The sequence below is a fragment of the Bombina bombina genome, chromosome 7 (assembly GCF_027579735.1).
Source record: "Bombina bombina isolate aBomBom1 chromosome 7, aBomBom1.pri, whole genome shotgun sequence".
Taxonomy (NCBI): Eukaryota; Metazoa; Chordata; class Amphibia; order Anura; family Bombinatoridae; genus Bombina; species Bombina bombina.
The window spans coordinates 261,175,009-261,188,865 of NC_069505.1; the positions used below are offsets into that span (position 1 = coordinate 261,175,009).

The 13,857-nt window shown below is 40.1% G+C and overlaps 1 protein-coding gene across 1 annotated transcript in view; it reads right to left on the reverse strand.

Moving 5' to 3' along the window:
* Positions 1-13,857, reverse strand: part of CELSR3 (cadherin EGF LAG seven-pass G-type receptor 3) — a 649,278-nt gene that overhangs the window by 423,284 nt on the left and 212,137 nt on the right. Inside the window, 6 exon segments of the mRNA XM_053689358.1 lie at positions 4,100-4,269; positions 5,984-6,109; positions 6,338-6,501; positions 6,605-6,762; positions 8,737-8,825; positions 9,300-9,415. Coding sequence (XP_053545333.1) covers positions 4,100-4,269; positions 5,984-6,109; positions 6,338-6,501; positions 6,605-6,762; positions 8,737-8,825; positions 9,300-9,415 — 823 coding nt within the window.

A 13,857-nucleotide genomic window follows, 5' to 3' on the forward strand; every position in this document is an offset into this window, starting at 1 on the left:
CTTTTCGGAACTTCAAGAGTGGCGCAGCTTCAACTTCCTCTAATGCAAAACAAGAGGGAAATTTCGCCCAGTCCAAACCAGTCTGGAGACCTAACCAGGCTTGGAACAAGGGGAAGCAGGCCAAGAAACCTGCGGCTGCCTCTAAGACAGCATGAAGGAGTAGCCCCCGATCCGAGACCGGATCTAGTGGGGGCAGACTCTCTCTCTTCGTCCAGGCTTGGACAAGAGACGTCCAGGATCCCTGGGCGCTAGAGATCGTTTCCCAGGGATATCTTCTGGAATTCAAAGGGTCATCTCCAAAGGGGAGATTTCATCTCTCACAACTATCTGTAAACCAGATAAAAAGAGAGGCATTCTTACGTTGCGTTCAAGACCTACTGGTTATGGAAGTGATCCACCCAGTTCCAAGAGAGGAACAGGGGCTGGGTTTCTATTCAAACCTGTTTATAGTTCCCAAAAAAGAGGGAACTTTCAGACCTATCTTGGATCTCAAGATCCTGAACAAATTTCTCAGGGTCCCATCCTTCAAGATGGAGACAATCCGAACCATCCTCCCTATGATCCAGGAGGGTCAATATATGACTACAGTGGACTTAAAGGATGCTTATCTCCACATTCCGATTCACAGAGATCATCATCAGTTCCTCAGGTTTGCCTTCCTAGACAGGCATTACCAGTTTGTGGCTCTTCCCTTCGGGTTAGCCACGGCACCAAGAATCTTTACGAAGGTTCTAGGGTCCCTTCTGGCGGTTCTAAGGCCGCGGGGTATAGCGGTAGCCCCTTACCTAGACGACATTCTGATTCAGGCGTCTACTCTTCAAATCGCCAAGTCCCATACAGACATTGTTCTGGCCTTTCTGAGGTCTCATGGGTGGAAAGTGAACATAGAAAAGAGTTCTCTCTCTCCTCTCACAAGAGTTTCCTTCCTAGGAACTCTAATAGATTCAGTAGAAATGAAAATTTTTCTGACAGAAGTCAGGATATCAAAGCTTCTAACTTCTTGCCGTGCTCTTCATTCCACTCCTCGGCCATCTGTGGCTCAGTGTATGGAAATGATCGGCCTAATGGTAGCGGCAATGGACATAGTTCCGTTTGCCCGCCTACATCTCAGACCACTGCAACTTTGCATGCTCAACCAGTGGAATGGGGACTACACAGATTTGTCTCCTCTGTTAGATCTGGATCAAGAGACCAGTGATTCTCTTCTCTGGTGGTTATCTGGGGTCCATCTGTCCAGGGGAATGAGTTTCCGCAGGCCAGAGTGGACTATAGTGACGACAGATGCCAGCCTTCTGGGCTGGGGTGCAGTCTGGAACTCCCTGAAGGCTCAGGGTTCGTGGACTCAGGAGGAAGCCCTCCTTCCGATAAACATTCTGGAACTTAGAGCGATATTCAATGCTCTTCAGGCTTGGCCTCAACTAGCTGCGGCCAAGTTCATCAGATTTCAGTCGGACAATATCACGACTGTAGCCTATATCAACCATCAGGGGGGAACAAGGAGTCCCCTGGCCATGATGGAGGTTTCCAAGATAATTCTATGGGCAGAGATTCACTCTTGTCATCTCTCAGCTATCCATATCCCAGGACACAAACAAATGTGTATTTTTTTTTATCTTTTTCTGTAGTGTAGCTTCCCCCCCCCACCCCCCCACGGACCAACCCCCACCACATAACATTCTAGGTCCCACTTTTATTTTGTTTTGGGACACATTTTTCTGTAGTGTAGCGGTTCCCACCCGCTCCCTCCCCGTGCACGTGCCCGCCCCCTCGTGCACGTGCGCGCGCCCGCCCCCGCCCCTCGGCAGACTTTTCATCCGGGGGAGTGGGAGCTCCATCCGGAGGTATTTGCCCAGCTGATTCATCTATGGGGCAAACCAGAACTGGATCTGATGGCGTCTCATCAGAACGCAAAGCTTCCTCGTTACGGGTCCAGGTCAAGGGATCCCCAGGCAACACTGATAGATGCTCTAGCAGTGAACTGGTCCTTCAGCCTGGCTTATGTGTTTCCACCATTTCCTCTCCTCCCTCGTCTGATTGCCAAAATCAAGCAGGAGAGAGCTTCAGTGATTTTGATAGCACCTGCGTGGCCACGCAGGACTTGGTATGCACATCTGGTGGACATGTCATCCTTCCCACCATGGACTCTGCCGCTGAGGCAGGACCTTCTACTCCAAGGTCCATTCAAACATCCAAATCTAGTTTCTCTGCGTCTGACTGCTTGGAGATTGAACACTTGATTTTATCAAAGCGTGGTTTCTCCGAGTCGGTCACTGATACCTTGATTCAGGCTCGAAAGCCTGTCACCAGGAAAATCTATCATAAGATATGGTGTAAATATCTTCATTGGTGTGAATCCAAGGGTTACTCATGGAGTAAGGTCAGGATTCCTAGGATACTATCTTTTCTCCAAGATGGATTGGAAAAGGGATTATCGGCTAGTTCCTTAAAGGGACAGATTTCTGCTCTGTCTATTCTTTTACACAAGCGCCTGGCTGATGTTCCAGACGTTCAGGCGTTTTTTCAGGCTTTGATTAGAATCAGGCCTGTGTTTAAACCTGTTGCTCCGCCATGGAGTTTAAATTTAGTTCTTAAGGTTCTTCAAGGGGTTCCGTTTGAACCCTTGCATTCCATAGATATCAAGCTGTTATCTTGGAAAGTTCTGTTTTTAGTAGCTATCTCTTCGGCTCGAAGAGTTTCAGAGTTATCTGCCTTGCAGTGTGATTCCCCTTATCTGATCTTCCATGCAGATAAGGTAGTTTTGCGTACCAAACCTGGGTTTCTTCCTAAGGTAGTATCTAATAGGAATATCAATCAGGAAATTGTTGTTCCGTCACTGTGTCCTAATCCTTCTTCAAGGAAGGAACGTCTGTTACACAATCTTGACGTGGTTTGTGCTTTAAAGTTTTATTTACAAGCTACTAAGGATTTTCGTCAAACATCTGCATTGTTTGTTGTCTACTCTGGAAAGAGGAGAGGCCAAAAGGCTTCGGCAACTTCTCTTTCTTTTTGGCTAAGAAGCATAATCCGTTTGGCTTATGAGACTGCTGGCCAGCAGCCTCCTGAAAGAATTACAGCTCATTCTACTAGAGCGGTAGCTTCCACATGGGCTTTTAAAAATGAGGCCTCTGTTGAACAGATTTGTAAGGCGGCGACTTGGTTTACGCTTCATACTTTTTCCAAATTTTCCAAATTTGATACTTTTGCTTCTTCTGAGTCTATTTTTGGGAGAAACGTCTTACAGGCAGTGGTGCCTTCCGTTTAAGTACCTGCCTTGTCCCTCCCTTCATCCGTGTCCTAAAGCTTTGGTATTGGTATCCCACAAGTAATGGATGAACCCGTGGACTGGATACACCTTACAAGAGAAAACTAAATTTATGCTTACCTGATAAATTTATTTCTCTTGTGGTGTATCCAGTCCATGGCCCGCCCTGTCACTTTAAGGCAGGTGTTTTTTATTTTTAAACTACAGTCACCACTGCACCCTATAGTTTATCCTTTTTTCTTGCTTGTCTTCGGTCGAATGACTCGGGGTGGCAGTTAGGGGAGGAGCTATATAGACAGCTCTGCTGTGGGTGTCCTCTTGCAACTTCCTGTTGGGAAGGAGAATATCCCACAAGTAATGGATGAACCCGTGGACTGGATACACCACAAGAGAAAGAAATTTATCAGGTAAGCATACATTTTGTTTTTACAAACCCCATACAGGCCAGAATGCATAATTTACACTAAAAATGCTGCAGCGATTGCTTAGAGCAGTTCACAAGCACATTTATATCTAGGCTCTGATTGGTCACAGTGCAGAAGACTAGGTAAATATACTCAAGAAGGTTTCCAAGAGGTGTAACGTCAGGTGGGTTTCACACATTTGCCTGGGTCTGTGTTTTTGAATTACCTAGTAAAATCTATTTTAATACCATTATATAAGAGAATTGTATTTACCATCTAAGATTGCTGTCATTTTCTGTTCTTGTGTGATTTATTACCCTTTCACACGTAACTTGCAGGTAACAATCTAAAAGTGACATCACACAGTAATTTATTTCTAATACTTATTGACAATATGGTTCTTGGGTTCTGAGATTGAAATAAAGATACCTACCTGGCACAGGATAGTATTATACTGTCCAGCGTGGGCCTGAAACAATATCCCATCAGCCCTTCGTGTCCTAAACGCCAATCCGAGAAACCATGGGATGGAGATTTTCACTTCGTTCTTTAAGTCCCAGGACAGGGCGCTGCTTCCGTTGAAATAGTTTGGCTGGTGCATTGCTTAGTAAATGAAAACAAGGGACTGGTAAACAAGGGGGTGAGAAAGAAGGAATGTCTGATTTTACTCAGCAATGAAGAGGTATCAAGGACCCCTATTAGTTAGGATGTTATGTTCTATAAAATAAAAAATTAGGGTACTGAAAAGGATAATGAGGTTAAGTAATTGCAAAGGGTTAATAAGCTCACAGTTCTCAGTAAGACACATTCTGCAATCCCTCCCACATACAATATATGGCTCTCGTATTCTGCAAACTGTCTTTCTTATTGTCCTCTATAACCTTTATAAATGCTCATTGCCCCCTGAGAACAAGCCCTTGTTAAAGTGCATTTTATTAACCATTTTTACTCTAAATGTAATATTTACTGTGATGTGCATTCCTTGCTAATTGGTAATGGACATGGCGAGTGTATGATGTGAGTAACATAGCTTGTGTATGATGTGAGTGACATGGCTAGTGTATGATGTGAGTGACATGGCGAGTGTATGATGTGATTGACATGGCTAGTGTATGATGTGAGTGACATGGCTAGTGTATGATGTGAGTGACATGGCGAGTGTATGATTTGAGTGACATGGCTAGTGTATGATGTGAGTGACATGGCTAGTTTATGATGTGAGTGACATGGCGAGGGTATGATGTGAGTGACATGGTGAGCGTACAATGTGGGTGACATAGCTAGTGTATGATGTGAGTAACTTAGCTGGTGTATGATGTGAGTGACATAGCTAGTGTATGATGTGAGTGACATAGCTAGTGTATGATGTGAGTGACATAGCTAGTGTATGATGTGAGTAACATAGCTGGTGTATGATGTGAGTGACATAGGCAGTGTATGATGTGAGTGACATGGCTAGTGTATGATGTGAGTGACATGGCGAGTGTATAATGTGAGTGACATGGTGAGCGTACAATGTGAGTGACAATGAGAGTGTACAATGTGAGTGACAATGAGAGCGTATAATGTGAGTGACATGGTCAGCATAAAATGTGAGTGACAGGGAGAGCGTATGATGTGAGTGACATGGTCAGCATAAAATGTGAGTGACAGGGAGAGCGTTTAATGTGAGTGACATGGTCAGCTTAAAATATGAGTGACATGGCGAGTGTATGATGTGAGTGACATAGCTAGTGTATGATGTGAGTGACATGGCGAGCGTACAATGTGAATGACATGGCGAGCGTATAATGTGAATGACATAGCTAGTGTATGATGTGAGTAACATAGCTAGTGTATGATGTGAGTGACATAGCTAGTGTATGATGTGAGTGACATAGCGACTGTATGGTGTGAGTGACATGGCGAGTGTATGATGTGACATGGCGAGTGTACGATGTGAGTGACAATGAGAGCGTATAATGTGAGTGACATGGTCAGCATAAAATGTGAGTGACAGGGAGAGCGTATGATGTGAGTGACATGGTCAGCATAAAATGTGAGTGACAGGGAGAGCGTATAATGTGAGTGACATGGTCAGCATAAAATGTGAGTGACAGGGAGAGCGTATGATGTGAGTGACATGGCTAGCGTATGATGTGAGTGACATGACTAGTGTACAATATGAATGAAGTGGACAGCGTATAATGTGAGTGACATAGTAATAAGTGTTCGTTGTGCTGCACCCACCTGTGATCATTTGTTATATAATCAGATTTTGTTACTCTCTGGTTGCAATAACCTCTCCCCAAGTGACCATATTCTCGTATGTACTTACCAATCCTGCAGTCCTTGCCGCCAAATCCTATGAGACACTCACAGGAGAAAGTTCCCCAGGCCACCGAGCAGCTGCCGCCATTTTTACATGGATTTGAATCACAAAATGACTGCTTTGCATAGCACCCTGTGTACATAATACAGAAGCCAAGGATTAAACGGCACCATTACAGTACAAGGTACCGCTACGCGCACAATAGTATAGTATAAGTTAGAGACTGTTTTACATTTCTTGTAACCACAGGATAAGCATACAATACAGTCCACTGGTCTCTGAGACTGTTTCAAGCTAAGGAGGTTTGAATGTTTTATTTTACACCTTTTAAACTAGATAAAGACAGTTCTGTAGATTTACCAGCAGATGTTCCATTGTTTGCTATGTAGGATGCCAGGTCGATCTTTTTGTTGTCAATATACAGATCCCTCATGCAGCCAACAAACTCTCTGTGTGTCACTGGGAAGTTCTCAGGTAAGTTGGGTACGCCCCCAAGGAGCAGAGGGCCTGTGAGGTCCAGAGACCTGTTAAGACACACAAGATAAAACATCTGATACAAAGACCCTCCTGTGCTGTGGGTCCTGCTAAAATATCAGTTTGGCGGTCACAGGTAAAAGTTACGCTCACTTTTTAGAGCTGGACTGGACTCCTTCTGCTGCACAAGAGTAGTTACGGATCTCACTGCCGAACTTCAGAGCCACAGACATGTCGCAGTCATCTACCGCCAGGATTGCAACCTTCTCTTTAGACGGACCCTGTGTTTCTCCCATGGTCCCAGTCTTTGGCTGAAACAAGAGTGAACTGACGTTAGTGCGCAATGTAGATTGTTGTTTTCTTGTTATACAGGTTTCCCCAGTAAGTGCTACACACTGCTTCATTAATTATTAAAAAATATAAATGTTATATTCACTGCACAAGTTTTATTAACTATGCATTACCTATCAGTATGTAGTCAATACCATGTTGCAGGGTTTTTATATTGACTAAAAACTGGTGGGCCTGAAACATTGTCTTTGCAGTTTGACCCAAAATTATCCAATAAGGTCCATTTAAAGGGACAGTCTACGCCAGAATTGTTATTTTTTTAAAAGACAGATAATACATATTCTACCTCTGTAATTACCTTGTATCTAAGCTTCTGCAGACTGCCCCTTTATTTCAGTTATTTTGACCGACTTGCATTTTAGCCAATCAGTGCTGACTCCTAGGTAACTCCACAGGTATGAGCACAATGTTATCTATAATGCCCTCTAGTTGTGAAAAAAAATTCAAAATGCACTAAGAGGCGGCCTTCAAGGGCTTAAAAATTAGCATATGAACCTACCAAGGTTTAGCTTTCAACTAAGAATACCAAAAGAACAAAGCAAAATTTATGATAAAAGTAAATTGGAAAGTTATTTAAAATTGCATGTCCTATCTAAATCATGACAATTTATTTTTTACTAGAGTGTCCCTCTAGTGTCCCTAAAATTGCTATTGTTTAAAAAAAATAGATAACGCCTTTACTACCCATTCCCCAGCTTTGCACAACCAACATTGTTATATTAATATACTTTATAACAATAAAACCTCTAAATTTCTGTCTGTTTCTAAGCCACTACAGACAGCCTCTTATCACATGCTTTTTTATTAGCGTTTCACAACAGGAGGCTGCTAGTTCATGTGGGCCATATAGATAACATTATGTTCACACCCGTGGAGTTATTTTAGAGTCAGCACAACACAGCACTAATTGGTTAAAATGCAAGTCAATAGATAATAAATAAAATGTCATGTGATCAGGGGGCTGTCAGCAGATACAAGGTAATCACAGAGGTAAAAAGTATATTAATATAACAGTGTTAGTTTGGGAAAAACTGGGGCATAAGTAATAAATGGATTATGTATCTTTTAAAGAAATAACAATTATTTTGTAGACTGTCCCTTTAATGTTCTTAGTGCTGCTGTACATTATTGAATGATGCTTTAATTAACAGAACTGGCTACAGATGTTATTTATGGGGTAAACAAATGCAGTTTCATATATTTTTAAGCAAAATGAATGAATCTTAAAGGGACACGAAACCCACATTTTTTCTTTCATGATTTAGAAAGAGAATGCAATTTTAAACATCTTTCTAATTTACTTCTGTTATCTAATTTGTTTTATTCTCTTGATATTCTTTGCTGAAAAGCATATCTAGATATGCTCAGTAGCTGCTGATTGGTTGCTGCACATAGAAGCCTCATGTGATTGGCTCACCCATGTGCATTGCTTTTTCTTCAAATAAGGATATCTAAAAAATGAAGCAAAATAAATAATAGAAGTAAATTGTAATGTTGTTTAAATTTGTATGTTCTATCTGAATCATGAAAGAAAGATTTTGGGTTTAGTGGCCCTTTAAAAGGGAATTCAAATAGCTTTTAAAACAGGTATTTTTTTTTATAGAAAAACAATGTTTACAACCCCATGAGCTAATGACATGCTGATGATTAATGGTGTACTGAGAAAGTGCTGTAATAATACTCATTATTTATGCACAGTGACCTTTAAAGAAAACCTAAAACAAGTAGTTTTACAGCTGCGATGTGCAACACACAGTACTCATAGGCAGCACACATGCCGGGATGTGAGATAGCTCAGCTTCAGCACAGATGAGTAAATCCATCTGACAGTAAATCACTGCTGGAATATAAATGTGTTCTACAGCTTCTCAGTGTTTGTTTGTGACCAGAGTTTGTCAGTGCGTCCATTGTATGTACCATATTGTGTGTGTTACCTTGTTGTAGTAATGCAGCTGCACCGTGTGCCAATGGCCATCAGCGACTCCTCCGGGGATAAGCGGTGCAACCAGGGTGCTTGATTCACCTTTAAATTAAAGCACAAAATGAGTGTATCCAGAATGATTTAGGCCAAAGCAGCAAAGTTTCCAGAACATATAGTTAGTAAACATCTTCCCCTCAATATGTGACATAGGGGTAGGGTTAACTTGAATTGCAAGAAGATAATCACAGTATTATATATGTGGATAACGAGGAGTTAATCAGTGCATTATATGTAGCTAAGAGGTTAATTACTGACCTATATGTGCCTTATAGAAGGTCTAAAACCAAGTAGGATTAAAGTTCTTCTATAAATGATGATGGACATAAAAACATTGAAAGGGGCGTTATTTACAACGTCTAGAGTCTTAAAGTGATTATAGACACAACAGTGCCCCAGTAAATTTATTGCCACTAAATAAACTGAAATATCCAGTGTATGTATTGTATAATAAGGTAAAATTGTGCTGAAATGAGATTAGTAACAAAAGGCTTCACTGGAAGATCAAGGAACGCAGACCTGTTGAATATTTCAGCTGCACCTGCCCGTCATGGATCTCTACTGCAATAAAGTCATGCTTTTCATTCAGACGCCCGTTGTAAAACAAGAGGCCATTTCTCTCCTTCGTTGCAAAACTAAAATTTTAAGTCAAAAGAAAATTTTAAGTGACATAATATAAACGATGAGTATGGTGAACACATGTAAATATATATTTTATAAGACTATTTAATAGCCCCTTCTATTAATATGTATCATTAACTGCAACACCTGTAAGTGATGTCTAAATAAAGACACTGCAGAAGCCTATTAACCCTCAGTGCACAACGTGTTTCACGCAGAGCGGAGTCAGAGAGATAGAGAAAGAAAGTGGAGTGAGGAGAAAAGCATTGAGCAATATTGTAAATGAGGATGACATCTTAGTGCAATAAAACAATGTTTAAATTAATTAGTCAGAGGTGACTGTGTTTAATCCTACTAAGTGTTAAACACACAATTAATTGCCAATCAGGAGGGACATACACATGAAGTATCATTGTTAACTTGTTCCTGTGCAATGTATAAAGGGGTGTTATTGCACTACTAATGAAAATGTTTTATCACAAGTTTTTCATACAGACTGGAATGGCTTTGTATTTGAAACCCCATTGAGAAGTAAAATCTGTACAGGAACAGGGGCGAAGATGCAAAGGAAATCAGCCCCCTTCATTGCCAAGATACACAACTGCCACTGGTGGAATAAACGTCTCAAACGAGTTGTCTAGCAAAACGCATCATATGGGTTTTCACTTGGTTCTTGTGTTTGACCCTATTCCAAAAACGTTCTTCAACCTTATAACAGATAATCCATTTAAATAATATTTATCTAAAGCATTACATAAGCCCCCCTATACCTCACAAGGGGACAATTCAACACCACCCTTTCAGTCAATCAGAAATAACGTTTTCAGCAGTTTCTCTAATTTGACACATAAACTTGCTTAAAGTGAAGGTAAACTTTGATGAATGAAAGCCCGTTTTTTAAAAATACTATTAAAAATAGGGCCCTTTCATTCATCAAAGTTTACAAAGCAGCCGTTTTGATGAAAAACTTTTTTTCTTTTCACAGACAGAGCAGCTTCCCCCACCTGGATTTCCTCTCTTCACACGTCAGCAATGACTAATACGGCTCCCTCCAATCATGGCTTTCCCCCCAGGGGAGTCATTGCCTGAGGCCATCCCGTGATTGGAGGAAGCTGGATTAGTCAATGCTGACATGTGAAGAGAGGATCTCTGGGTGGGGGAAGCTGCTCTGGCTGTGCAAAGAAGAGAGGTAAGTTTTTAATCAAAATGGCTGCTTTCTAAACTTTGATGAATGAAAGCCCGTTTTTAAAAAATACTATTAAAAACAGGGGCACTTTCATTCATCAAAGTTTACCTTCACTTTAAAACACATTTTTGCCGGGTTTCAAGTGGCTGTTTGAATGTTAATTTTTTTTTATAAATACTTTGATTACATTTTAACAAGCCAGATTGTTTGTTTAATAACAAGTTAAAAATAAAGTTAAATTCATACTTTGCACACTAATTAAACACAATGAAGAAAATGTTTATTTATAATGGCAATTGTTTGAACTTGTAAAAAATGATAAAAGTCATCAGAATGACATGATATTATTAATTGTGCACAAGTCATGAATTAATAATATTATTGGCTAAGTGACAAAACTGTATTCAAACATATAAGGTATCATCAGTAACGAATTAGTTTTCTGTCATGGTTTCCTTTAGGCAGCTTAGCTTTTTCCTCTTAAAGGGACAGGCAACACCAGAATTTTTGTTGTTTAAAAAGAAAGATAATTCCTTTATTACCCATTCCGCAGTTTTGCATAACCAACACTGTTATAGAAATACACTTTTTACCTCTGTGATTATCTTGTATCTAAGCATCTGCAGACTGCCCCCTTATTTCAGTTCTTTTGACAGACTTGCCTTTTAGCTAATCAGTGCTCACTCCAGAGTAACTTCACATGCATGAGCTCAATGTTATCTATATGAAACACATGAACTAATACCCTCTAGTGGTCAAAATGCATTCAGATTAGAGGCAGTCTTCAAGGTCTAAGAAATTAGCATATGAACCTCCTAGAATTAGCTTTCAACTAAGAATACCAATAGAACAAAGCAAAATTGGTGTTAAAAGTAAATTGGAAAGTTGTTTAAAATGACATGCCCTATTTAAATCATGAAAGTTTTTTTTGGACTTGACTGTCCCTTTAAGTCTGAAATCCCTTGTAAAAATGCTGCTGTAAGCTGTGCAATAAAGTTTTTTTTTTTTACTTTTCACTTCTTAGAAACTAAAAAAAACAACAAAACCTGAAAATAATTTTACATAACTTGGGTGTTTTTATCTAATTGATTCAGCAGTTTCACACAAAGTGGCACAATTTGTTAATTAGGTAATTAAATCATGGTTCACAAGTTAAACACATGAAGTGCTACAATGTGCTACATATGAAAGAGACTTTAGCACGTGCTCACACTGCATGGAACAGAACTTGTCTATTCTGTACACAATTCTTGTGAGTAACAAACATTTATACCATTCCATCTGCGTGATTATAGGAGGTAGATTCCATTCGTGTGATGTTCCGCGTTTTATAAAATCGTGATTACAAAATAGCAAATTTGTGCACAAAACTAAACAAAGTGTGCACGAAACTGGAAAAATCTGCGTAGGATTTTCTTATACTGCGTAGTCTTTGGTAAATTATGGGCACATTTAAAGGGACAATAAAGTCAGAAACAAACCTTCTGGATTCAGACAAAACACAATTTTAAACAACTTTCCAAAGATCAAAAATGCTTCCTTCTCTTGGTATTGTTTTTTGAAGACTAAATCCAGGTAGGCTCATAAGAGCTCAGGAGTGTGCATGTGTCTTTAGTACTTTATAGCAGCAGTATTTGCAACACTGTATAACACTGCTACAAACAATGTTGCAAAACAGTGCTGCTATAAATTGGTACAGACACATACACACTCCTGAGCCTACCTAGATTTAGTCTTCAACAAATGATACCAAGAGAAGGAAGCAATTTTGATAATAGAAGTAAATTGGAAAGTTGTTTAAAATTGTATGTTCTGTTTGAATCATGAAGGTTTAATTTTGATTTGACAGTCCCTTTAACTGAATCACAATGCTCACAGTTAATTATTGATTGTGATTAAAAAACAAAACCTCAAGCTTCCTTACAATATTTTTCGGTGAGTTTTCATACTTTGAGAATAGAGGCGAGTGGGGTCTGGAGAGGAGATCATTATATAAAATAGGGAAGAACTAACCTCTGTGTCACTTTAAAGGGATAGTAAAGTCCAAAATAAACTTTCATGATTCAGATAGGGCATGTAATTTTAAACAACTCTCTAATTTATTTTTATCATCAAATTAGCTTTGTTCTCTTGGTATTCTTAGTTGAAAGCTAAACCTAGGTAAGCTCATATGCTAATTTCTAAACCCTTGAAGCCCACCTCTTATCTGAATGCATTTTACAGTTTTTAACAGCTATAGGCTGTTAGTTCATGTGTTTCATATAGATAACATTGTGCTCACGCACATGGAGTTGTTTAAGAGTCAGAACTAATTTCCTGAAATGCAAGTCTGTCAAAAGAACTGAGATAAGGAGGCAGTCAGCAGAGGCTTAGATACAAGGTTATCACAGAGGTAAAAAGTGTATTAATATAACTGTGTAGGTTATGCAAAACTGGGGAATAGGTAATAAAGGGATTATCTATCTTTTTAAACAAGAAAAATTCTGGTGTAGACTGTCCCTTTAACTGGAAATGTATTTGCTCTTTAATCATCTCACTTCGTATACATCTGCAATGATCCCTCTGAATGTGCCATAATAAAGTAGCCTTCCGCAGGGGGCGTGTGCACAAGTGAACACAGAATATGACATTAGCAATAAAATGCAGCTTTACAAACATCACCAGAAAACTTCTACGCTCTTCAAAATAACAGGACAATTTTCTCCCCAGGGAGGATCTACTCAGATGGGAGCTATAAAGCCAGGGATGTCTAAACCTGTTAGCTGCATGTGCTGGTTCACAGTGACCTTTAGTTTAACTGCTGTAAATGTTCCCCTGTAGAGACCAAACAGAGGGAATTTGAGTTCTTCCTCAGATGGGCGATTCTGCAGAGCAGCGCGGTTCTGCTGTGTTCCCGGAGCGTCTATAGTCATTTTGTAATATCTATTCGAGCTCTTTTTCTAAAGCCGTCAGCTAAAAGGGTCAGAGGTGTGAACAGCTTTATAACCACATATAAATAATACAAATGCACTCAGCCCCCTTATAAACCACAAATCTAAGTAGATTGTGGAGTTAACCCCTTCACTGCCAGTGTGGGCTGCTTTTTCCTCCCCATTGCTATCCTTTTTCACACTTTTTCTAACACCCCCTCAACTCTCTCCCCAATCTGTCTACTCATCTTGTTATAATATTTCTTCTGATATTTAGCTTTAGATCTCTCTGACACCCCATTTATCTCTAGGTTTAACAGCTGCGCTACCCAAGCAGTGGGTGACCAGAGGAGACAGTTGT